The following is a 27,390-nucleotide window of genomic DNA, read 5'->3' as shown; positions in this document are numbered from 1 at the left end:
AGCCAGAGGGCATAATTAAAAAAGAATATCACAGAACAGACAGGGCAGAAACTTAAAATAGCTAAATAAAACTTTAATAATTCTAGTTGCAAATGTACATAAATTGCACAGCCACATTTTTCTTAAACACAAACAACTTTCTCTGTACATTATTGTTTTGTCACCGTGGTTAACTGAAGCAGAGTCCAGCAAATACTTTACTTTCAACATACTTACAAAAGTGTTTCTAGAAGAGATTATAAAACAAACACCTTTTTATTTTATTTTTTTAGAAACCAGTAATTTTCCACGTTGGGGGGTCAGTGAGAAAGAGAGCGAATATCTCCACGGTCTTCAGCTTGTTTTTGTCAATATTGTAGGCTATAGCCTTCTCTCCGCCCATGGCACTAATGTAATAGAAATGTAGGTGGGATAAGATGAGTGACTCTATTTCATATTTGACTGAAAACCCTGTGAAGAAGCCATGTTATTTCATCCTCTAAATATGTTGTACCTTTCTCAGTTTAAAGATTAAATTGTGGAATAATTGCATCCACTGCCAAGAAAGTAGCCTTTTAAGTGGAGGCTCTAGAATTTAGATGTGAGTCTTTTATGAACTGCTTGTTGGGCGGTGAAGAGAGAGGCATTTTATTACCTGGAAAACAAAACAAGATTCTTACTTGGCTTTTTCCACCGACACATTCAATCCACGGTTTTTCTGATGATTGTTCGTCTGCACGGGAGAATTCATTTATTTTTTTATATATATTTTTTTGCATTAAAAGGAAATTAAATCGATAAATAATGTGAAATGATTTGAACATACTGAACGCTTACCCATTGCTTCTCATTTTCGCTTCCTGACTTTGGATGTCCTTTTCCAAAAGGAGACCCATAACCTGTTTCTGTATACTAACGACCCAAGGATCACGACGGAGTAAGATCCAGCGAATCAGAAATATCTCAGTCCATTGGAGCGGAAAGTTTGCACAGACAGCGAGAAGACAGAACCACAGAACTCAACACTGCAGTGGCCCCTGCCTATCATAGTGGCATAATAAGAGTCGTTTCTGAAGATACCTGTACATAGTATTCTCTTGTTTTCAAAGCAAAACACTGATATGGAAATTGTTTTTTTTTTTCCCTGCAAGTACCTGTCTGCTATACAAAATCTGAGCAAGCTTCTTCTAACTAAAGACAATTCTAGCTGTCCGGGTAGCACCTTTCATAAGGGGACAACTGAAGGTTCTAAAAAAGTGCATAGAGCTGGTCGGTTAAAGAAGTGCACGTGTGCAGCGCTCGAAGGGGGCATGGAGTTTGTGCTTGTGTTCCTCTAAAGCGCATGCCTCCTTCAGTGTGAATGGTAAACGCGTCTGACCGAGAAGGGCTCAGTCTCGTTCCTCCGCACTCCAGTTCATCTGTCGCCCCAGACAAACGTAATTTCTGCTTTCCTTTGCTCTTTTCCTCTCAGTGTTTTCCTTTGAAAAGAAAAGATTACCAACAGACTGAAGCAGCAGTAAAACCGAAAGCTGGAACTGTCTAAAGAAGCCGCACCAAAAATAAAACAAAACAATATATTTACAATATTCTTGTGATGTCAGTTACAGTAGAGTTAAACACAGGGAACATTTACAAAAAAAAGAGGGCTCTCTTATAACATTAGGTAAAAATATTGTGAACATTTTATTTACATATCTGAGGCACACTGCCCCTTAATACACTCATCTTAATATTTAAGTATGCAGCAAATAATATAGTGGAAGTTGCGCTTCCTTATCATTGGCAACTAAAATCAAATCATACCATTTGTGCCACCGCCCATAGCACTGACCATGAAACATGCGAAAAAAAATATATTACAGGTAAGAAAAAGAATACAAAAATATACAAAATATAGAATGCTGAAATGCTTGGTGGGGGTGCAACGGGGTGGAGTTTTGGGTCTATCCGGTGGCGTACGGTACACAACACTGGTGTCATAATCTCCACACCATCAATACCGGTACTTTATACTTACAATTTCAAAATAAAAGTAGAAAATAAATAAAAGTGCATTTGTAGAGCTTCTACATTGACATTATTAAATGTATAAAAGCACATTATATAGCCTATGTGTCACTTATCACTGATCAATAACAGTGTTAAAAAAGTTGGCGATGTTGCAGTTAGGTCTTCTATATTTCAGGTCTATATTTCCATATTGTAGTCTTATTTTGTAATCAGTTTGTACTGTCATAGATTGGCTACAACTTTGTAACATATTTTTTAAATTTCATTATTTAATATTTACGTTATGTTTTTGTAATTCTGATGCTACTTTAGTTAAGACTGTTTTTGTCGCCTATTTATTACCATGGTTAAATTGAATTTATTTTACTTTTGGTTTCTTGTTGAAAGTAATTAATAAAAATCCGAGTGTTAAACTTGGACCTTGTCTCCTGAGGGAATCCGGTAGCCCCCCGTGCAGTGAAGGTCGCCAATGCCGCTATCAACAGTGTTTTAGAGGGAAGTAGCAACACCATACCAAGCCGAGGGTGGAACTAATCTGCGGGAAAATGCCACACGAAGAGCTTAAATTATGTTTCAGATCAGCATTTTAGCATTCAAAAGAAAGTTTAGGTTTAACGCTAACATGTAACCATTCAATGCAGCATGCTTAGAACTGGCAAAAGGAGAAAAGTGACTCTTAATGATTTTCCTACGGCCATTATCTGAGCGTGATCGACAATGCTACAAGTCCAGTGTTTGTTTAAAATTAACCGTCACGCTGCTCTCTTTACGTCAACTCATACCGCACATTCCAATGAGTCACACCTCCTGCGCTACCGACAGAGAAATGGTTTTTGACAATATATGAAACGGTGAAAGATTACACAGTTTTTGAAGTCTGATCTTCCTGGGTGGGACTATTTTACTGCCAGTGTCAGTGTGAATGACCAGTGAGCTCTTCTAGAACACAGGATCAAATCCTTTCGAGGCTGTGAACATCACTGCTTCGCGTGTCTGCTGTGAGAGAGGGAAACATGCACAGGGCCAGGGACAAACATGCCATACAACATCAGGGTAACTTCATTTTAAAACTCATTTGACTCAATTATACTCACTCTAAAGATCCACTCCAGACAGAGAGGCGTCATGCTACTCAGGTGGCGGCCATTTTCAGGGCAGGTTAAAATCTTAATGGATGCTTTGGCAGAAGATGTGCCAGGAAGATTAATGGGTTTGATCCTATGCTTTTGCGGACAGCAAGGGTAAACGTTAGCCTTTAAAATGTCACTCACCCGTGCCTCTCTGCTGTTTCAGAGACCTCTGTTTCCCCCTCTTCCTCCTCCCATCACCACCTGCTCCCTGCCTGGAGGGGCATTGCGTGCCCTGCACTCCTGGCTATGCGCAGACCTGCTCTCCCTACTGCGCAGACCTGCTCTCTCGACTGCGCAGACCTGCTCTCCCGACTGCGCAGACCTGCTCTCCCGATTGCGCAGACCTGCTCTCTACTGCGCAGACCTGCTCTCTACTGCGCAGACCTGCTCTCTCTACTGCGCAGACCTGCAGACCTGCTCTCTACTGCGCAGACCTGCTCTCCCGACTGTGCAGACCTGCTCTCTCTACTGCGCAGACCTGCAGACCTGCTCTCCCAACTGCGCAGACCTGCTCTCCCGACTGCGCAGACCTGCTCTCTACTGCGCAGACCTGCTCTCTACTGCGCAGACCTGCTCTCCCTACTGCACAGACCTGCAGACCTGCTCTCCCAACTGCGCTGACCTGCTCTCTACTGCGCAGACCTGCTCTCCCTACTGCGCAGACCTGCAGACCTGCTCTCTCTACTGCACAGACCTGCTCTCCCAACTGCGCAGACCTGCTCTCTACTGCGCAGACCTGCTTTCTACTGCGCAGATCTGCTCTCTCTACTGTGAGGCTCTCAAGCGCCCCCTCCCAACTCTTCCTGCCAGCCATGTCTGTGTTACGCGAACACATTAGTCTGCCCTCCTCCAGTCTTTTTCACATTTCAACTAATCTTTCTTATTGAAATGTGCACCCCAATTACACTCAAAGGTTCTCTTCAGACATGCCTTTAAAGCGTACAGCCATACCCGCTAGCCAACACAGACCACCGAGAAGTCTCAGCACAGGAAAAACATTTAAATACAAATGCTTGTACTGATCTTGGGAAGTGAGAAACAATTCAAATGGTCAAATGACCACACTTTACAGAATACACAATTGAATGGTGCCCTTTTGCTTAACAAGGGCGCGAGAACAACGATGCTATGGTTGAAGTGTTCAGGCTGTGCTACATGCTTCCTACACTTTCACCAAGTGCAACACACAGAGCTACAGTGGAGGCCTTTTGGAAAACAAGGTGAAATGGAATGGGTCATATAGCTCGATTACTAACATACCAGAAGCTTCTGTTAGATAAAAAAAAAAAAAGAATACATTGAAATAAAATTTGGCTCCAAGAATGCTTACATTAGTATAGTTAAAAAACAAGGTGTACACAACTTACTCCCGACTGAAAACAAAAGCATTGGTACAGAAGCAGAGCTGTGTGAACACTGGCAGACACTTATGTAATATAGTGGTTTGTCACAAGCTTGATTTCAGAGTTAAGAATGTCCTCGATTCCTCTCGGTTTCTACACTCTCCGAGGACTCTGCCGTGTAGGTGCTGTTCAGTTACCATTCCAAGAACAAGATTCCCCCCCCTCCTCGCAGGAAAGCGATGTGCTGTCCCATCCCCCACCCCTCCCTCGAGTCCACAAATGTGCAATTAAAATGAGCACATCCCCCGGACAACGAGGGCTTCTCTCAGAGTGTCAACTTTGGGCACCGGTCCTCGCCCTGTCCATCGTTCACTCCCTCCGTATGCCCAGCACCTCCATCTCCACAGGTCGGTCCGTGCCATCCGTCGCCATGGCATCCGTAATCGGCACCGCCCCTACCCCCTTGCCCCCACCCCCACCCCCACCGTCCTAACCCAAGGGCGCGTTATCCTCCTCCTCCTCCTCCTCCCCCGCTCCCTCCCTCCCTCCCTCGCTCCCCTCCCTCCCCCTCTCCCTCCCCCGGCACACACTAGCAGTTGCTGCTGTTCCTGAACTCTCCGTTCTCGGTGATCTGCAGCTTGGAGGGGTTGGTGGGGGAGATGCCGTTGCGTGTCTGCATGCTGTAGCGCTCCTTCAGCTGCGTGAGCGCGCTCATGAGGCGGGCGTTGGCCGCGTCCAGGGAGGCGATGCGTTTCTCCTGCGGACACACACACACACACACACACACACACACACACACGCACACAAAGGATCAGCGTGGACTCAGTAGGACGCTCTCAGCCATGGTAACGTGCTCTCTAGGGCCATGGGGAAGCTCACAGCTCCCGAATCAGCCGCCCTTATTAAAATTATTGGGTCAATCATTAGGCTGGATAATTTACTATTCACATCTGCCTGAGGCACTCAGGCGACCGAACGACCACTCCGATTCCGGATTCTGCTTCTCATTTTGATTTCATATCCTGTTTTTTTGTGGGTGGTTAGGCCAGGAGTTGGATCATTGATTAGTGTTTATTTGCAGAATGAAGTCTCATTACTATGTGTGTTTGCTGAATAACAGCGGCTTGGACCGCTTCCAGAACAGCACACACAGTCAAGTTCACTGTCTGATGAGAAAGCAATAACCGCTAACAAATACTAATTAATACAATCCCACCGTTTGTAACAGAGCACCATTCTGTGTTAAATCTAGCATTTTATTGTTTTGCAGCTAGTAAAGGCTACATAGGCTTGGTATATTTATACAGCAGCAAACAATGTAAATGCTCCAATAAAGCTCAAACTAGCTAATATTATTGGGTAACGTGCAGTGATAAAAATCACCCTGAATAAAATGTGATAACATCGACAGTATGCAATAATGCTTCATGCTATATTTCCGATCATTCAGTCCTGCTGGATTTATCATTATTATATCAACACAATATCTAAGAGTTAGTAGAAACATGGTAGTCTTTGTTTGGATATGGTCAGAAAATGAAAAAATACAACAACAAGATAATAATTAAGCGGTATACTGGATAAAGACACAATGCAATCCTACAGATCTACTAAGCCTTAAACCATCAGATTATTTAATAAGATAAACATCAGGTCCATTACATTGAATGTGATTAAATACTTAATCTGGCAGAGTAATTAAAGGTTTGTACTAAAGAAACTTGGCACAGCACATCTTTGGGACCAGGTATATCGGCAGCAGATTAGTTAAAATCATTTTAATTGGATTTTTTTTCTTTTTGTTGGAAGGGTCCCCCTCCTAGAGCAATCAAACAAAAGAGGAAAATAGGAGATGCTGTCCCACTTTCAAAGATGCTCAACATCGCAAAGCTACTGAACTTTGAAGGTTTGATTTACTAATTGAGCAGTTTTACCCAACTTCAACTCAAAGCAACATAATGGATGCAAACCAATCAGGGACCAAACAATATCAGCTGGCTGATTCTTGACCAAGCTGTACGCGCACCACATTTCACCCTGAAAGCAATTTATATCTTTCTGCCACTAGAGGGAGCTGTTCCACTGGGCTTTACTTAGCCCCTAACGCTTAGGAGGAATGCAAACGCATATCCTCAATGAGCTTACATTTACACAGCATATCTCTATTACTGATAGAGAAACCTTTACATACAACCCAATTCACAGAGTGAAAAGTTATAATTATGTCAATATTTATTTTTACCATGTTCTAATCTTACTGGAGCTAGCAACTTACTGCAACAACATTTTAAAATGCTTTTTGACCACTATAAAACTACCCCAAATCATTCTATCCCTTTAAATGCCTCTCAAAGGTAATATTTTAAGATAGTTTCCATATGAAAAATGGAAATTAATAGAACACATTGGGGGGGGAAGCCATAAACTGGAGATATTTATAGCCCACAGAACATTCCAAGACCTTAGTGCAAGAAGCCTCTCATTGAACAGAGTTTGATAGTCTCTGAAGATAGAGTTGCATTGTAACCAAATAGATTATGAGTGTGTTTATAGCTCATGAAATAATGACCTACATTTCTCGGCCTATTATGTGACTATTTTGAAGACAGCCAATTACAGTTACCTGTTTTGCTTGGATGATCGCCAAAACCTCTCATGGGGAGTGGTGTATTTGTGGAAAATGGCTTTAGCCTAAAGCAAGCAATCAGTTAAATATCACATGTTTGCGGTTGACCCTGCTTCACTTTGCTGCATGTTTCTGAACACTAACATTACGACTTGGACTTGAAAGCTCCATTGCTAGCCTACTCTAAGTGGAATCAGAGGTACTTCAGGCTTTGATATTCGCATGTGAACAGTGTGAGATGCTTTTGAACAGTGTGGTTTGGTACGGCAGGGTATAGCTGGAGTTCAGAAATAAGATGTTTGTAAAAGTGCAGGTATGGTTTTCTCCTGCAAATTCCCCTGGCTGGGTTCCTGCCACCCTGTTCGAGGGGTTAACAGCCTGAATTGTTGCTTTTCCTTCCCACTGAATCAGAGCACCTTTGGGCAGATTGGCACTTGTTTCAGTCAGTTACCTGACCGAACACCCACATTCTGATTGGGCTCTTCGCCCTTGGTTCCATTTCTAACACCCACACAAAGCCTTAAAAGTACTGCTCTGCAGCTAAGCAGCTGGTTTCCTCACCTCCCCTGGCATTTATATGTGTGCAATTACAGTATACAGTGGCTTCAGAAAGAATAGTCCCCTTCACTTTTTGCACACTTTATTAAGTTAGATTTAATTTACATGGATAAAAACAATGGATTACAACATGAAATCTCATTTATATACTGTAAGTATTCAGACCCTTAATTAAGTACTTTGTAGAAGCCCCTTTGGCAGCAATTACAGCTTTGAATCTTCTTGGGTAAGCTTCTACAAGCTTTGTACACCTGGATTTGGGCGGTTTATCCCATTCAAGCTCTGTCAGATTGGATGGGAAGCGTGTGTGAACTGCTATCTTCAGGTCTCCACAGATGTTCTATGGGGTTTAAGTCTGGGCTTTGGCTGGGCCACTCAAGGACAGTCAGAGACTTGTCCCGAAGCTACTCCAGCATTGTCTTGGCTGTATGCTTTGGTTACTGTCTTGCTGAGGTTGCGTGCACTCTGGAGCAGGTTTTCTTCCAAGGACTTCTCTGTATTTGGCTGCATTCATTCTTCCCTCAATTCTGACCAGTCTCCCTGTCCCTGCCACTGAGAAGCACCACCATAGCATGATGCTGCCACCACTATGTTTCACTGTAGGGATGGTATTTGCTAGGTAATGAGCAGTGCCTGATGTTTGGCAGACACAGTGCCTGGAGTTCTGTCCAGAGTTCAACTTTTGTCTCATCAGACCAGATAATATTTTTCCTAATGCTCTCAGAGTCCAAGCTGGCTATCATATCCCTTTTAATCAAGAGTGGCTTCCGTCTAGCCACTCTACCATAAAGGCCTGAGTGAAGTAGTGCTGCTGAGAGGGTCGTCCTTCCGGCAAGTTCTCCCATCTCTGGAGCTTCCCAAGGCTCTGTTAGAGTGACTGTCTCCTTGCCCAGCTACTCAGTTTGGCCAGGTGACCAACTCTAGGAACGCTTGTGGTTTCAAACTACTTCCATTTCACAATTATTAAGGCCACTGTGCCCCTGGAAACACTCAAAGCTTAAGAAATGGTTTTTATACCCTTGCCTTGATCTATGCCTCACCACAATTATATTGCTACAAAGAGTTCCTTGAACCTCCCCACTTGGTTTTTGTCCTGACGTGCAGTGTGAATTGTGGGTCCTTATATACACAGGTGTGTGCCATTCAAAAGTATGTCCAATCAATTCAATTTGCCACAGACGGACTCCACTCAAGTTCTAGGCACATCTGAAGGATAATTAAACCAAACAGGATGCACCTGACCACAATTAAGAGTGCCATTGCAAAGGGTCTGAATATTTATGTCAATGAGAGATTTCAGTTTTAGATTTTAAATACATTTGCAAAAAGATGTTTTCACTTTGTCATTGTGGGTTATTGAGTATAGATTGATCGACAAAAATGGCAATTTCATCTATTTAAACTTAAATCTACGCGACAATAAAGAGTACAGAAAATGAAGGGGTCTGAAGCCACTATATATTATAGTACAGCATATTCTGTAAGTACAGGGACACCATTTTGTTATTTTGGGCCTGTATTGGGCCATTTGATTTCAAATTAAACAATGAATATGAGGTCAAGGTGCAGACTTAAGAATACATACAAAATAAATAACACAACATAAGCATAACTGGGTGGGCTTCAATCAAAACATTTCTTATCTTAAGTGACAAAAATGTGTTCCTTTAAATTTCATGAAACAGTAATATGTAAATTTTTCATTCAAAACATGTTCAAAATGCCAAAATAGAGTTGGAAGTGAATAATGCATTAGGCTATCGCTGACTGGAATGTTAAAATTGCTCAAGACTCAAAAGCTCCATGTCAATGTCACATTCTAGTATGACAAATGACAGCACAGCCCACCATGTTCCCCTCTTTAATATGCAATATTACATTTCTTGCATTCAACTTCAAATTGAACCATTTCTTTTCATTTGTGTAATGTCCAGCCACTCTGATGAAGCTGAAATGATGTCATTTTCTGCCAAACAGTAGCTTTAATCTTACTTGTCAAGCTGCTGCCAAGACATTCCATCACCATATACTTTAGCTTACACCTCAGACTATTATACTGTATCCCTCTGTGGGGTTCAGAGACATTCATTTTCCTTTGCCTTCCCTGCTTAAAGACGAGCAGAAATCAAGATTCACTTTGCCCTCAATTTAGCCAATTCTTTATAACCATAACCATGAACAAATGTTAATATATACATTTTTTTTTCTGGAAATTGTAATTGTAAAGTTTTTCTACATCCACTTCCTGGAAAACAAGATCTTACGAGACTTGACCTCCTAAGTGTTAGGATCATGTACAGGTGGGCATATATGTCGCTTAAATGTCCTTCAATTTTCTGTTCCCCTCAAATTTACATTTCATTAATGACATTTGGCAGACGTTCTTATCCAGAGCAATGTACATTTGATTAGACTAAGCAGGAGACAATCCTCCCCGGAGCAATGCAGGGTTAAGGGCCTTGCTCAAGGGCCCAACGGCTGTGCAGATCTTATTGAGGCTACAACGGGGATTGAACCACTGACCTTGCGGGTCCCAGTCATGTACCTCAACCACAATGCTACAGGCCACCAATCAATATCCTTTTCACACACCATTGCACATCCTCATCTGACGTCCCCCGATTCAGTGAAATTGACTCCCCGCCCTTCAGAAATTCTCCCGAAAGATCCGCTTCACTCGTGCATACATCACAATGCAGAAGCTACCATTTATACCATTTCAGCTTGTCTTTAACCGTCTGAGGCTAACTGGGGGAGATATGCAGGTGGAGATCTGAGGCTGACAAATAATTAAGAAAAGGGTACTTTTGAGTCTCCTACAGACTTATTTTATGTCTACAGGATTCAACATTTTTGCTCAGGCAGCATAATCTTGCATGATTGTGGATATCTGATAAATGGGGCCTTTAACAACAGTTGCACTTTAGATGCTCTGTATATAAAATGTCTGAATTTGGAGTGGTGTAAAAGCGGATAAAAAGCCGGGGTATTTGACGCAGGTTTGACAAGCACTCTCCACAGGAGGATTCACAGTGGGCCAGACGGGAGCACTGCTGTCTGAATGCAGATAACGTGTGTGTGAGTGCCTGGAACTGACCTGGGCCTCAATGATCTTCTGCTTGGAGTCCACCACCGCCTGCATGTCTGAGTGGTCCTTCTTCAGCTCCTCCTCCACGGACATTAACCTGGAATGGCCAGGATAGGAAACGCGTCAATCTGGAGTTCTGCTATCGTTCTTAGCTGTCGTAGCAATGGGGAAATATTTTAATTGCTTCAGAGAACACAAAGAAAATAAGGTTTGTTTTCTCTTGGACAGCAAGGTTGTGTACTTTCTTCACTGCAAATATGAGCTTGGTGCCACACTCCCCGCCTGTTCAGGTGAACAGCCTCTCTGGTTATTGCAGGGTGTTGGGGTCAGAGGTCAGCTGTTTCCATCAGAGGAGAGCGACAGACTGAGGCCAGCGTGTGAACTTTGGCTTCTGTTCTCTCCCTTAGGGCCTCTGCGTACCCCAACATGGCCGCCTCAGCCACGACGCAGCGCTCAAGCAACCGGCTTTAATCACGCCATTCATCTGAGGTCAGAGAGGGCCGCAAGGAACAAGCAGCACCGGGAGGGAACACAGTAATGTTCCGTCAGCAAAACAAGTGCATTTGTTATGCAAGGCCAGGGCGTGTCTATGAAATCTATACACGGGCGCGCCGATAAGTCAGTTAGCACCACGTTAGCTGATAGCGATCGGAGGAAGTTCATGTTGCCCGATCACCCCACAGCAGATTGTGTCAGCTTCAGTCTCATCACATATGAGGGCTCACACTGGCATTGTGTACACCACCCCAATCTGGAGGGAAATATGCTCTATTTATGTCAGACTAGAATGAGACACGGGAATGAACTGTAATTCCGACACAGAAAAGGCCAAAAATGCTGTAAATAGCTGAATAATTATAATTTGAAGTCAAGCGTTGCATTTCAACCACCAACCCTTTCAATCATTACAGTACTTAATAGGCAACCAAGTCACAAAATATTTCATGGTTAAAGGGGCTATGTACTCTGTACTATGTACAAGAACAGGGGCGTCAAACTCAAATCCTGGAGGGCCGCAGTGTCTGCTGGATTCCGATGACTGTCGTAAGTCATACGAAGAATCCGAACACAGGGACTTAATTGGCAGCGGATTGAAAGGAGACCACAAATACCCGCGGACACTGCGGCTCTCCAGAGCCGGTACCCTGGCACCCCCTGTTCCAGAAGCTTCCGTGAAGCGCTCCGCTCCTCTCACCTGCTGATGATGCCCTTCATCTGCAGCTCCTTGTCGTCCTGCTGCCGGCGCAGCCTCTCCTCGGACTCCTCCAGCCGGGCCTGGTACTCCATCAGCATCTTCTGGGCCTGGTCGTCCTGCCCCTTCAGCCTGGACTCGTACTCCTCCAGCTTCTGGGCCGAGAGCCGCAGCTTCTCCTGCAGGATGGCGATCTCCTGCTGGTACTGCGGAGACACAAGCGCGCCGACGGTCATCATCGCGGGCACGGCACCAGGGACAAGACACCGCTGGGTCAGGCACGGGGAAAAACATGCCCCGATTGCCATCGTCTTCTCGCAGTGTAAATACTGTGGAATAGTGTGATTGCGTGTATCATTTTTGCTCTTTTTGCATTCCACGCTATTCTGCCTCTTTTGTGCCTTGAATAAAGATTCCCAAAGGCAACCTCAAGATTCCTCTGAAGCGAATTTGTTTTCCTGCACAGTGTGTTCCTGCCTGCACTGGGGCTGGGTGAAAGGGTTAGGTTGGGGTTATGGGGTTAAGGTCTCTTCATACAGCTGTGAAAGGGTTAGGTTGGGGTTGGGGGTGAAGGTCTCTTCATTCAGCTGTGAAAGGGTTAGGTTGGGGTTAGGGGTTAAGGTCTCTTCATACAGCTGTGAAAGGGTTAGGTTGGGGTTGGGGGTGAAGGTCTCTTCAAACAGCTGTGAAAGGGTTAGGTTGGGGTCAGGGGTTAAGGTCTCTTCATACAGCTGTGAAAGGGTTAGGTTGGGGTTGGGGGTGAAGGTCTCTTCAAACAGCTGTGAAAGGGTTAGGTTGGGGTTAGGGGTTAAGGTCTCTTCATACAGCTGTGAAAGGGTTAGGTTGGGGTTGGGGGTGAAGGTCTCTTCATTCAGCTGTGTGAAAGGGTTAGGTTGGGGTTTGAGAGTTAAGGTCTCTTCATACAGCTGTGAAAGTGTTAGGTTGGGTTGAGGGGGTGTAATGGGAGGTGAGGGTATCTTCATTCAGCTGTGAGAAAGGGTTAGGTTGGGGTTAGGGTGTGTAAGATGGTTGGAGTTCTCTTCATACAGCAGTGTGAAAGTGTTAGGTTTGGGTTGAGGGGGTGTGGGGGTGGGGGTGAAGGTCTCTTCATGAAGCTGATAAAGAGCTTCTTCCAGCCCTAAAAACTGTACCTTGGGATGTTTTAAAGCACATTCCTGCTGGCTCAGGGAAACCAGGAAAAGAATAAAATCCCTCACAGATATATAAAAATATACATCCAACGGCTGCAAGGTCAACCTGTCAAAAAGTAGAACTCTGAAAACACCCTCCTGAGAAGATCAGAAAACATGCTCTATAAATCCTGTGAATTTATTTCAAACTATTATCACACCAGAATCCTGGTGTGCAGAATACTTTTTGTCCCCCCATTCCCTCATCTCAGCTAGCAACTGGGCTCTTCCATACTTGGGCCCATTGGTTGATGAGATGCATGCTCATTCATTCACTGACAGCATGAACTCTAGTTTGAAGTAAACCAGTATGAACCTCAGATAAATTGGCAAAGTAATACAATGATTCATTTGGCCACTGAAGGGTGAACTACAGATTGCCTGGGCAGCAGACAGCGCTGGGGCTTCGTCATTGTCTGGTGCTTGAGTGCCCTGCCAGTGTCATGGCATTCTGGCTTTAAACCGGAAACGTCCTGGATAAAACAAGACCCCACGTCCTCCCAGACAGCAGACTGACCCGAGAAAGGCTAGACACACTGTATATCATGAAACTAAATTAATTTTCCCTTAAAAGCTGTGAGAAAATGTTGGCCCACTGGACTGTTATAAAGATTTACAAGGCAAAGCACAGCCATGTTTATTGCGTCCATAAAAGGAACGTTCCCGCCATGGCAGACGATATCTGAGAGAGACGTCGACTCAAAACGTCAGTTCTGTAAAATCGTTTCACAATGCACGAGGGAGCCCAAATAAATCATGGGTCATTATTATTGTATGGTTAATTATTGGTTCAGTTGAATGAGTGATTCACCAGGACCAATGACTTTTTCCTTATTTATTTCCCACCAGTGATTGGCAGCATTTAATAGCCCCAGCGTTTACTTGGTGTATGAAATGCGGCCTGCCTGTTCCCTGCGACCGCTCTGGATGTGGCGGGGGCACGCGTGCGTTGGCGGTGGAGAGGCGGCGCTGTATAATTTATAAAGAGCAGTCAGGGAGAGTGCTGCAGGGGGAGTGAGGTGCGGCTAGGCCGTCAGAGATGGTGATTAGTAGGAGCTGTGCCCTTCTCCCCACTGCCCCACTGCTGGGCCACATGTCCCTTCTCCGCCAGCCAAAATTACAACACTGGGATAATTCGGTGTCAAATTTACACACTTTCATCTTTCATTTATAAAGGCTCTTCTCTGTTCAACTGCTCCATCACTCCATTCAACCCTCCATATGCTTCCTGCAACAGCTGCCATGTACAAGACCCTCTAAGTGAGCTTGACAAATGGAGCCAGTGCATTTTAGCATCTTTTCATGTTTTTTACATACTGGGACAGACTGACTGGAAATGGTCTTGAATGCCCACAGAGTGGCTTTGGTTCCTGCCAGTTTCCCATGGCTTCTCAGTGTTCCTTAAAACTGGATGGAGACCAAGCTCAGGGTGCATTCCACTGCTTTGACCCGAAATGGCGGCTACTTCCTTTTCATTTTGTAAGGTGCGAATGGCAACAAAAACACAACCAACGCTCAGCCAGCTGAGACCATTTTTAAACACTTCACCAACCTTGTTCTGATGTCACAAAACCCGTTGCCGTGACAGCAGACAGCATTCCGCCTAACTGGGACTGTTTCTATTCTGAGCACTGTGCTTCAGTATATTTTTGTCAATGATTATACACGATTGAAATATACAGTGCGTTGACCTGTTTTTCCTCCACAGTGACTAATAATCAAACATGTCTTTATGTGCTCCTACTCAAAAATAACTACAGACAATTTATGTGATTAATATTGAGGCTATTATTATGTTGACCCAGTTTATACACTCAGAGATCACCTTATTCAGTAGACCTGTTTGTTAATGCAAATATTTAATCAGTCAATCATGTGGCAGCAACTAAAGGCATAAAAGCATGCAGACATGATCAAGAGGTTCAGCAGTTTTTCAGACCAAATGCCAGAATGGGGAAGAAATGTGATTTTGGCCATGGAATGATTGTTGGTGCCAGACAGGGTGGTTTCAGTATCTTAAAAACTGTGTTAATTCCCTGGGATTTTCAGTCTCAGAAAGTGGTGTGAAAAACTAAAAACATCCAGTGAGCTGCAGTTCTGTGGGCAAAACCATGTTGTTAATGAGAGAGATTAGAGGAAAACAGCCAGACTGGTCGAAGCTGACAGGAAGATAATGCAAAAAACAATGGTATGCGAAAGAGCATCTCTGAACACACAATGCATCATAACTCTAAGTGGACAGGCTACAGCAGCAGTCTAAAAAATAAATGTAATAAATAACTAATAAAGTGCTCAATGCTTGTGCATGTTGCATGTTGTTATAAAAATTATGACATTAGATCCCATATAATTACATCATCTTTTTCTTGTACAGAGAAAATGAAAAAAACCCCACATTTTCACATTTATATGGACGAAGTGAAAATACCGAGTAATTAAAAATGAACCAGAAATATGGATGGAATAAAGCAGTTTGAAGCGCCACCAATAAAACCTTGGGGTCTCTGAGGAAATACCCGTAACACTGTGCTCGCAGAAGTCCAGCTCGTATGGATGTGCATGGAGGGTGATAATATACTGAATGAGCTGGTCTGCACAAGCCCCCTACAGCACACATTACACCAAAACAACTGCCGCCGCACAGCCTCCCAAGCTACTGTACACCTCATCCCTCCCGGGGCTTGGTACGGCGTGTGTGAACCGCACACTTAAGGGACTAGTGAGAGACAGACTGCGCGTGTGACTGGAATATCAGAGCAGTGATCCCCGTGAGGTTGGAGCAGGGAGACTCTTGCACTCTCGGTTCGAGGCCGGATGAACAAGCAGGTGAATCTGGAATGTGAATGCTGCAGTCTCATGAGGTGAACAGGCCTATGGGACACTGGTCAGGGGGGCTCCCATAGCTTTACCCAGGCACAGATGTAGTACAGGCACTGGTTTAGGCAAAGGTAAAGGGTTAGCCAGGTGCAGGGAGGTGTAAAAGTTTACCTGCCGATGAGCAGGAGACTCGCTGAGAGAGCTGTATGGTGATTCGCTTACAGTGCATGACTTTTTATGCACGAAAGGGAGCACAGACCATCTTTTACACCTAATTACATTTTAGTGGCTACATGCCATATGTCTTACTCTAGCTTAATAGTGCTTTTCCTGCTTCTACCTTAAAACATCTTCACTGCTTCGACTATACTAAGACTATTGCCACTATTACAGACACTAGTGCAGTAGAGTAGGAATAATACAAAAAAAAATACATTAATTTATATCAACATTCATACTATAAATAATTAAATCACCAGAACAACTAACTCCTCTGTAATTGGCGAATCTTTAAAAACAGATAGTGAGACCATGCAAACTCTATCTATGAACTTTTTCACTAAGGGGGTGTGGGTTTGGTTTGTTATTTTTGAGAGGTGGGGAGAGGGGCAGTCTGGGGTGGGTTAGTATTCGGGGAGGGTTTAGGAACGGGGAAGGGGGGGTGGGTGGGGGGGGTTGGGAAGGGGTAAGGGGGTGGTGAATTTACCTTTTCGATCTGAGTGAGCTCCTCTGCGTTTCTGAGGTCGTCCCTGTGTTTGGAATCTGGGTCAATTCCCTCGTGATCTAAATACGGCACATTCATATTCAAAAGCCAGGCGGCGGTGCGGTCCAGAGCATGGGGGTTCACTGGGGAGGGGGCCTAGTGGAACCAACACAACAAACACATGAGCTTGCCTGCCGGTGGAGCAAAAACAACAGCAACAAAGCAAGGAAATGAAGGAAATAAAAAAAAAAAAAAAACGCCATTAAAAATGAAGAGACAAGCTGCAATGGGAATGCAGTCTGGAGGCTGGAAGTGTGTGCGGGTGTATGGGATGGTTTCTCTCAACCTGGCCCTCTGTCAGCACCTAGGCCACCAACAAGAACCTGTGTGCTATAGATTCTCGTTGGTTAATAAACATCAGAGGTTTCCCCCCCCCCCAGCAGTCGATGAGGGAGTCTCTGAGTTGGTTTGCTAAATTAATTAGGATTTCGATATGTAAGCGAAGATATGTAAATGACCATAGATGGTATGTAAATGAAGCCAACATTAGGTTTTGATCGTCTGCTGGTTAAATAATCCGTACAGCTGTTACTGATACTCTGCCACAGTAGTGTGGAGATGTGAGCCTGTGAGGGAGAAAGAGGAAGATTTAACTTTTAAATCTTTAAAGTTAAGAGAGACACTGAGGCCAGATTGGAATGGAGGCAATTCTCAACAATTAAAAACTTATGAGTTTGAGTGTTAATGATGGGGTTTAATGACAGAGTGCCTTTGTGCAGTGAACTGGGAGTATTTGGATATCGGCTGAGTCTTCAACAAAACCGTTATGAGTGCTGGATCCATTAAGTTTGACTTGTCACAGTGGTTATAATGTTCAGACTGTCTGTGCTGACAGCCCATGAAGTATTAACAGCAATAAACTGACAAGGAAAACAATTACTGTCCAGCGATCAAAGAAACCGTTTAGTGCTTTCTTACAAAGATCCAGACCTGCTCTAAAATGTAACATGGCAACATTGGCTGTCTCTCCAGTATCCAGCATTTACACTTTCATACAGTACAAAAGCAGGATTTTGACATTACTCCGATGATCTTTTTGGCTGTACCACTGTAGACCACCTAACAGTGGTCAGGTAGAGTGTGAAGGCTGTTTGAGGACCGTGAGGATCATGACAACCAAGCCTGCATGACTACACACAGGCCCGGGATTCCATCAATCAATTAATCCTGAGGGAAAGCAATGCATTGTGGGGGCTGGGATGCCCTTGTTGCAACCTTTATTCTCAAACTGCACTAGCTGAGGACAACGATCGACCGCTGTGTATAATTACAACCAATTAAAATGATCCGCTGACAAGCATATGCCTATTACTAGTGTGGGGCTCAATAAAGTACACAATCAATAACACACATGAGGCTTGCTCTCAAACACACCCATTCATTCCACAGAGCTCTACCCCTCCTCCTCTACCTCCCATGTGTGACCCTACGCTCCGTCAGGATGTGCCCTCCCTCACTCGCGGTGACAGGGTGGGGAGAGGGCAAATGACCTCATCCCTGCGGCCCTTTCCGAGAACAAACCCTTCCTGAAATCTAATGCAACCCTGCTTGCCAAATTCCCCGTTGGCCTGGAGGCACCGGAGCGTAACAGGGATGCACTGCGGCTAACGGCTCCGTTTGCTTCCGTGCGAGAGGGATTAGCCCTGGGCTTTTAATCACGAGGAACACACTCATCCCCGTTAGCAAAAAAAAACAAAAAAACTAAACAAAACAAAAAAAGACAATAGGTTAACAATCAAGCTGATTGTAGTTGTTATCACAGTAATTACCCCAATACATTCCAAATCCAGCCATGTGCTCCTGAGGACATAGTCTGAGAAAAGATGTTCCTGCTCTAAACATTCTCATTATGTACCGTGGTAATGCGCTGGGGCCTAAAAACCAGCCAGTGATTAAAGAAACCAAACACTTTTTCTTCTCTTTATATATATATATATATATATATATATATATATATATCATAATCATAATATAACCTGAAAATGTTTTCAATCCATCGCAGAACAAAGCTTTAAGTTACTAATCTACCTTACTTGATCCATACATCACTACACTGAGAAAGAGAGGGAGGGACAAGGGGAGAGGGAGAGAGGGAGAGCGGGGATAATAATGGATACGTAAGAGGCAAGAAAGAATGAAAAAATAAGTGTAGAGCCATTTCTGCTATGGCCTGAGTGAACACCTGATTCCGATTGGCTGGAAGGTGTGCATTAAAACCGTATACTGCACAGGTAGTTTTGGACAGGTGTCCTGAGACGCTCTGGCGGTGTAATACGAAGCAAAAGGTTCTTTATTGACCACGATGTTGTTATGCCAATAAAGTTATCTGAAGTGGAAGTGAAATGGCATCTGATAGAAACGTGAGTAGATTTTACAATCGCGATATTAATAGCTGTAAGCTTGCTAATGGTGTAGCTAATGATGTGCATTAGCAATAAAATATCTGTTTCAGTTAACTACTATGTCATGTTCTGAAATGGTTGTTTGTAAAAGCAATTAGCTAGAGTAATTTCCTTTAACTAGGTATCACAAAATGGAGATTCTGGCTGTTGGCCAAATTGTTTGATATAAGTTATTGTGTGTAATGTGTGTCCGAAGATGATTTCAGCCTTTAAAAACTGTTCTGAATCATCCTGTAAAATTGCAAACAAGCATCTGCAAATAAGAAATGCTCTCACTGTGGATTATTCCTTACAGTACATACACTCAGTCTGCACTTTATTGGGCCGACCTTGTTAACGAAAATAATGAATCAGCCAATCATGTTGCAACAACTAAATGCATAGCATGAGGCTGAAAAATCGACCAGAGACATAGCCAAAACTTTGGGTGTTAAAACTCCAACCGTTTTAGACATTGTTCGGAAGCAAGCATGCACTGGTGAGCAAATTACCTGGTACACCATGGAAGACCCATCTAGTGGATGACCAAAGAATACTTTCAATTGTGAAGAAAAACCCCTTTTCAACTGTCAAACAGATCAAGATCACTCTCCAGGATGTAGGCATAGATGCTTCAAAGACTACCGTTATGAGAACACAACACCAGCTTAACCTCAGAGGGTTCATCACAAGTTGCAAACCAGTGGTAAGACTCAAGAACAGAACAGCTAGAAGGTACATAAAACAACCGTAGAGCTCTATGACAAAGTCTTATGGACAGATGAGACAGGTATCAACCTGTACCAAAGTGATGGCATGAATAAAGTATGGAGAGAGAAAGTAACTACTCATGATCCAAAGCACCCCCCATATCTGTGAAACATTGGTTTGGACATTTAAGACTGCCACAGATATTGGCTCACTTCATTGGTGATGTACCCGCTGTTAGTAGAGGAGTACAGAAGCATCTCATCTGCTTAAGTTCAAGGAACTGCACCTCCACGCTCATTGGACGGTGCTTCATCCTACAGCAAACATACTGCTAAAGCAACAAAGGTGGTTTTCAAAGCCAAAAACGGGAAAATTCTAGACTGGCCAAGTCATTGAACCAATCCAAATCCAATTCAACACGCTGAAGACAAAACCTCAGGTAACTAGCCCCCGAAACAAGCAGGAGCTGAAGATGGCTGCAGTGCAATAAGATAAAGAATATAAATACAGAATAATAAAGAAATAAAACCTGAGAATGTGAACTGTAACCAGTGAATTGTTTGATTATAAATCTGAGAGAGAGAGAGAGAGAGGGAGAGAGAGAGAGACTTTTCTAAGGTAAGCCCAGCGGTTACTTAAGTTAGGGTCTGCTTGATCAGGCTTTAATGAAGATTCATTCGCAAGGCTTCTAAGGAGCAGTCTCGACAATAGGAGCAGGCGTTTAATCATGGCCCCACACCACCTGCACTGCACACCATCCATTCAGCCTGTCTGCGGCACCCCCAGCCTCCCTGTGGCACAAGGCCACTAGGCCAGCACAGCCCAATCATGCATGTGATTCCTCATCACCTGAGCAGACTCGGGGGTGAAGCAGGTTTGGCTCTCACAATGCTTTTCCAATTATAAAAAGCTGGTGTATAACGATCAAATCGGGGGGAAGGAGTTAATTCTGGCATGCTGACCCAGTCATAAGGCCCTGAAATGGTTTGTGCTTGGTAGGTCCAAATAAAGGCTCAGACTGAAAATACATTTTCCGTTGAAGTCTCGATTAAATACAGCATGGGTGTCACTTAACTGCAACATAAACTACCAAAAAGGTCCATGCACCTCAAAATACTGTATGTGAGAGAAATGTATGCAGTGCTATATTAACCTTCAGCATCACAAAATAATTAAAACCCTTCCAAAAAAACTCAAGGTCACTGTACATAATAAAATCAAACCACTTATTTTCCAGGGAACAGCTAGTATGTCCTTTATGTGAGAAGCATAACGACGATGACATTCCTCAACTTTAACATTAATTAGGCTCATTCCCAAGGAATAAGTGATAAAGAATCTTAAACGCTCTCAATAAACCAGATGGGCAGTGATGTGTTGCACAGAGGCTGTAAAAGAGGGAGGGGTTTTGGTGTGGAGTGGATTCAGTGCCGGGGGGGGGGGGGGGGTCCCCACTGACCTGTTTGTGCTGGGCGCGCTGTTTCGTTTCGGGACTGTCCCCCTTGGAGGAGGAGGACTGCTGGCGGAGACGCGCCCCGCTGCCCGGCCAATCGGGAGAGGACGACATCATGCTGCCGCTGGAGGGCCGGGGGTAGGGCGCGGTGTTGAGCAGGTTGGGCGGGGTGCGGCCCCGGGTGACGGTGGGCGGCGGGGGCTGGTCTATCCGCCGCTGCGGGGGCCCGGCACTGTTCTGCCGCGGCACGGTGGGCTGGTGCTGGGCCTCGGTGAGGGATATCTGCCGGCGGGTGTACTCTCCGGAGCGGCGCGCGAAGTCCTCCCCGCTGCTGCCCCCGCCCCCGCCCCCGCCGTGGTTGAGGAAGCCGTGCTTGACCGCCGCCCCGTCCTCGTTGTTGCTCTGGGAGCTCACCGAGCTGTGGCACTCGGACCCGGAGTCGCCCACGCCGCGCGGCGAGACCGGCAGCCCCGCCGCCATCTGGTACACCGGGTTCTGGAAGGACAGGGGCGCCAGCAGCTGCGGCCGGCCCGGAACGTTCTCCGCGCTGGGCGTGGTGGGGGTCTGCCCCGCCCTCCGCAGGGTGGGCCCCATGGTAGTGGTGTTGCCCTGGGGCGTCCGGGCGGACCACACCCCGCCGCCCACGGGGCCGATGGGCGACTGGCTGTCGTTGAGGGCGTCGCCGACGGAGGTGTTGGGGAGGTCCACCTGGAGGTCCACCTGCAGGTCCACCATGGACAGGCTCTTGCTGCCGTTGGGCATCTGCATGTTGGGCTCGTTGGCCTCCGAGTAGCTGGAGCTGCGGGCGGGAGACTGCTGCACCCCTGAATTCCGCGTCACGAAGAACAGGTCCTTGTTTTCAGGGGTCGGGGACGGCAAGCGTGTGAAGTCGACCAACCTGAAACACGGTGATAAACAGCAACGTGAGCGAAGCATAGTCCGACACACCGCTTCTGCAGCTGAGACATGGCCCCAGGTGCTGCGACTGAACCGCATCTCTTCCACGCAGAGCTGCCCTTTCCTATCTACCACTAGACCCTGATGAGAAGCTGGAGGACCTGAGAGAATCAAATTGTTTCTGGGAAGAAGAGAAATGGGACGCTAAATGAGAACGTCTGTCAGGCTGAGAGCTGTGGAGACACAGTTTGTATTGCAGTGGAATTTTCTCATTTGCAGATCTGTCGAGCTTCACCCTTCCCTCTCAAGAAAGGGGTAGACTGTGGCTTTATTGTCTAAAAACAATTACAGTGGCCAGGTGATATATTTCCTTGTAATCTTGACAGCCACAAACTGTCTCGCTTCAGTCAGCTTTTCACTGTAAATAGTTTGCAATTAACAGACTCTTGGAGTATATTCACAATGTCCTCTATAAATCTCAGTGGGACCAGCTTAACTCAACGAGATAAAGAGATGACAGGGGCTTTGAAATGAAGGCATCGGGAGAGCGCTTAATTATCCTTATTGATCGCAAACGACCATGGGACAATCGCCCGGTGAGCATATTTACTGTAAAAACATGATTCCAGATGAGCATTGCTAATCCACAGGGAGAACTGTGAATCGATCGCAATTCTTCCTTATCAAATTCACGGGTAATGCCTTCTTCCAGTTAAGATCAAACAAAGGCTACAAACATGACCCCAGTATCCATCAAGTTACCAACCGGATAGCATGACGTATTCAGCATGTATCATTTTATACAGACCATAACCATGAGCTGTGATTCCTTGATCCTTACCCAGACAGCTCGTTGTCGATGACCATCTTCTGCAGGCCAGTGGAGATGCTGCAGCTGGCCCCGGGCGGGGACGCCACACGCTCGGTGGGCAGGGACATCTGGACGCTGGAGGGGTTGGTCAGCGCCGTGCTCACTTCCCGCAGGATACGAGGCAGCGGGCCCAGCTTGGAGGCTGTGCTCTGGAGAGAGAAGGGGGAAATAATTCAGGCTGGACCTCGCACTGAACAAATCATTTTCTGCCATGTTTTAAAGTGCTCAATCCGAAGGGCGATACAGAAAATAGATCCTAATCACATGAAACCTCGAGGACCTCTACTTTGATATGCAGTACGAATAAACAACTTTTGCCAGTTAATAATAACACAAATATAGCAATATAAAATACATAAAAAAACAAAATTACTATTTACTATTTACAGTAGCTGTAAATTATGGACATGAGTAATTTGTTACTAATCTTATGATGTAATATGTACAAAATTCAGAGTGCACCTGGTAAATGGAACATAATATTTATATAACAAGACTGTAAGGCTTTATGTCATCATTCAATTTAATTTGCAAGCCAAAACATTGCTTGATTTCATATTCTCTATTCTAATGCATTTCTGCCCATTACAGTGTTCACTAAGATAAACATTTCTTGTTCATTTAAATTTCCACTGTCCCTCCACCAGTGGTTTCCCACAGGATGCCCACATCCAATGGGCTTGCATACACATCAGGAACAAATCCAGGAACTTCACTGCCAGCAACACTATGGTCACCTGTCATTTTGAGCACAGAGCGACAGAATACAGCGTCTTTTGTACATATAAGAAAGTTCATGGTGCTCACACCATCAGAAAAAGAGCTGGTAATAACATAATTCAGTGAGAAACTCCTTCTTGCCCATTAGCTGGAATCAAGGCAGTACAATGGGTCATTCTCCAATCACACTGTAAGCTACAGGACTGGTGGACAGGACAGAAGGTCAGATGCTATTGGATTGCACTTTGAGATAAATGTAATATATTTTTGAGAATGGTCATTTTATATATACAATATATATATAATATATAATAGTCCTGGTATATGTTAGTTTTGTTCCACTAAGTTCTTGTTCATATCAATTCCCATATTGGACCATGGTAAAATGTTTTCACCTAGGTACATGTGCAGTCTGCAGTTGTAGCTTGTGACTTAACAAATGATGGGAAAAATAAATTATTTGACTAATGAAATGATTAAGAGCAGAAGCTGGCATGAAATCCCAAAGCTGGCCATTCTTTATTTGCGAGACCTTGAGTTAATATTTGCCCTCCTCTTCTCTGTAATGGAAAACATATCTTATATCAGTCTGAATGCCTCTCTTTCTCAAAATTATTTGACACTTTCGTTCAATAATTAAAACCACATTTTTTCAATTGTGCCTTTAATGACTTTTTCTCTCAGATAAAGTATTTTTCTGCAGTATTTTGGAGTTTGAGGCCTTGAGTCAGACCAAGAGCTGTAAATGATGGCTAAGTGTGAGTGTGCCCATGGCCTGGGGTGCTGGAAATAATAATGAAATCTCACTGAGTGTGTTGGATTGATGGGGCTTAACAAGCACAAAAGCAAAAGGAATTTTTGGAACAGCCACAATTGCATTTCACTGACAATGTTTAGTGACTCAGCTTGGGTGTTGTCTCACTGAAAGTTATTGACCTAATTTAAAAAAGTTTCCAAAAACCTCTTAAAAGTGTGCCTTATGACCTTTAACAAACTTTTATTACAAGGATAACTGATTTATACTGATACAGATGTTTCCAGTATCAAGCAAGCCCACTAACTACACACAGTATATCTGTTCTAAAGTGTGTTCATATATAATTTATATATTTATATATAATTTATAAATCTGTTCTAAAAACACATTTGAACATTCCTCAGAGGACTCCCAGGCCCTGCTAACGCACCTGCTCCAGCTGAGACACAACCTCGGACAGGAGAGAATGCAGGGTGGACAGCTCTCGGCCCAGGTCAATGTAGCCCTCGAAACCAGCCGTGTTGGAGATGGTCTCTGGGTTGGAGATCTCCAGCAGGAAGCGTTGCATGTTGGTCCACTCGTGCTCCAGGAACTGGTTCATGAAGGACATGTACTCTTCCTTGCTGCCAAACCTGTCCGGGAGAACCAGCCACGGTTAACACCCAGGAAGGAAGACCAACTCTGCTGTGAGCATGAGGCATACAAAAGACACACACGTGCACACACACACTCAGAAATGGTACCATTTTTGCTCTTCAAGGATCAGATTACCCAAATGTGCCCTGAAAGTACAGTAATGTGCTCTCTGGGTACAAATGGGTTTCCAAGCAAAAAACATACAAATTAATTATATATTGCTAGCTCGGGCTAGCAATACAGGGTACCACCCCAGGAGGTGTTTGGGTAAACTGATCTTCTGATCTTCTGATCTTCAAGGATCAGATTACCCAAATGTAGCCTGAAAGTACAGTAATGTGCTCTCTGGGTACAAATGGGTTTCCAAGCAAAAAACATACAAATTAATTATATATTGCTAGCCCTAGTGACAGGGTACCACCCCAGAGACAAGCAATTTTAGGCACTTCTCATAGCTTTATTTCTGAGAGTGCATGCAGACAAGCACACTGTACACACACACAGTGTGCTTTATTCCCTCGGGATGAATAAAGTATCTATCTATCTATCTATCCATCTATCTATCTATCTATCTATCTATCTATCTACACACACAGACGCACGTACTTGGCGAAGTTGGCCAGGTTCTGGGTGACCTTGGCGATGAGCGTGAGGGTGCGGGCGGTGCGGTCGTCGGGGTACTCCTGCATCAGGTTGAACAGCGAGGGGGACATGATGGCCGGACACAGGAAGCGCAGGAACAGCGAGGCGCTGATCAGCCGCTCGCTGATGTCCGGTCTCCCCCGGTTACTGCACTCCTGTCGCCATGACGCGAACACCTCCTTCAGCTCACGTGGGAAAACACTGCCGGGGGGGGTCACAACAGTCACATACGTACAGTGAGCAGCCGAAAACAGCTCCTGTGAATTCTCCTTTCAGCAGTTACGAGAATTGCAATAGGACGCAGGAAAAAGAATTGTTTACAAGCAAAGTCTTGTGTAATTCAAACATGGATAGAGCGTAATTTCAACACGGATGTTTACTATACATACAGTACCGTTACATAGTTAAGGAATTGGATTAAAATCTGAACGCTGACCTGTCCATCTTTGTGTCACATTATTTCAAAGTTATATCAAAGACATGGATATTTCACAAATAAAGGAATAAATTGCACTTTAGGTACAATGATTTTTTCAGGTACAGTGAAGTTTGACCAACCAACTGAATAACATTTCCATTTCTGTGGCATAAAAAAACGTGAAAACCCTGGACTCACAGTACCATGCTGGGCATGCCTGCGGTAGGCCTTAAAACTGCGATTAGTTCATGGATAAAAGCCATTGGATTTTATATGTATGAATTCCTGACAGATTTGGCCAGGTTTGTCCCTGTGGTCTAATTCCAATGCTGTCAGACAAGAACAGCAGGGCCCTTTTCCGACAAAGGTCAGTTTTACAGATAAAAACTGTTGCTGCTAAAATCTCCTTTTTAACATTGGCTAGTCAGAATCCACACTATACAGTATATATAGTTGTAACGGAATGTACAGTGAGAGCAGGAGGTGCTACAATAATGACCAATTATTTGATTATGATCACTGTTATTGGTCACCATGAGTGAGCAGTACTCATTGTTAAATTGAATGCGTGACAGAATACAGAACATGCACTCAGCTCATAGTTGCATTAAGGAGTTCTCTTTGGGCCTGACAAATCTGTAGTACACTGTATATTCTGCTATGAAAGAAAGTCATCAGTATGATTATAGCATTCGATATGACATAACACTATGACATAACACTAAAAACTATGATCACTAATTTTTGCCCATATAGAAAGTCAATTATACATGTACATAAAATGCACATGATCCATCCTATTTAGATTAATGGAATATCAGCTTAGCTATAACCAATAAAATGTTTTAAATTATCTTGGATAACGCTATGCATAGTTTTTAATCCTTTAAACCAGATTTTCAGAACATAAATTAAATCAGCTTCACTTAGCTAGTCATCTATGCTAGCTGCTTTGTAAATTGAATTTGGCAGCGCTTATTTACAATATAAATGGTAAATGGTTGGTATTTATATAGCGCCTTTATCCAAAGTGTAGCACAATTGATGCTTCTCATTCACCCATTCATACACACACTCACACACCAACGGTGATTGGCTGCCATGCAAGGCACCGACCAGCTCGTCAGGAGCATTTGGGGGTTAGGTATCTTGCTCAGGGACACTTCGACACAGCCCAGGCGGGGGATCGAACCGGCAACCCACCGACT

At 44.3% G+C, this 27,390-nt stretch overlaps 1 protein-coding gene and 1 long non-coding RNA gene across 8 annotated transcripts in view; both read right to left on the bottom strand.

Moving 5' to 3' along the window:
• Positions 1–52: 52 nt before the first annotated feature.
• LOC133141386 (uncharacterized) lies at positions 53–4,904 on the bottom strand. The gene is made up of 2 exons (XR_009710093.1): positions 3,690–4,904; positions 53–3,597 (listed from the first exon to the last, which is right to left on the bottom strand). It is a non-coding gene; the product is annotated as an uncharacterized LOC133141386 (long non-coding RNA).
• Positions 4,905–5,047: 143 nt separating this feature from the next.
• The window catches only part of dab2ipb (DAB2 interacting protein b), a 183,977-nt gene continuing 161,634 nt past the window's right edge, over positions 5,048–27,390 (bottom strand). For 6 of the 7 annotated variants that reach the window (XM_061263171.1, XM_061263172.1, XM_061263168.1 and 3 more), the window contains 8 exons: positions 25,729–25,965; positions 24,917–25,118; positions 22,980–23,158; positions 21,248–22,139; positions 16,640–16,792; positions 11,930–12,132; positions 10,744–10,831; positions 5,048–5,219 (listed from right to left, as the gene is read on the bottom strand). In XM_061263171.1, the coding sequence (XP_061119155.1) occupies positions 5,052–5,219; positions 10,744–10,831; positions 11,930–12,132; positions 16,640–16,792; positions 21,248–22,139; positions 22,980–23,158; positions 24,917–25,118; positions 25,729–25,965 (2,122 nt within the window). In that variant the 3' untranslated portion in view covers positions 5,048–5,051. The remainder of the gene's footprint in view (positions 5,220–10,743; positions 10,832–11,929; positions 12,133–16,639; positions 16,793–21,247; positions 22,140–22,979; positions 23,159–24,916; positions 25,119–25,728; positions 25,966–27,390) is intronic. The other variant, XM_061263170.1, reaches the window with a different exon arrangement.

Source organism: Conger conger, chromosome 12 (assembly GCF_963514075.1).
Source record: "Conger conger chromosome 12, fConCon1.1, whole genome shotgun sequence".
In the NCBI taxonomy this organism is placed as follows: domain Eukaryota; kingdom Metazoa; phylum Chordata; class Actinopteri; order Anguilliformes; family Congridae; genus Conger; species Conger conger.
This window is presented reverse-complemented; position numbering and strand designations above follow the sequence as displayed.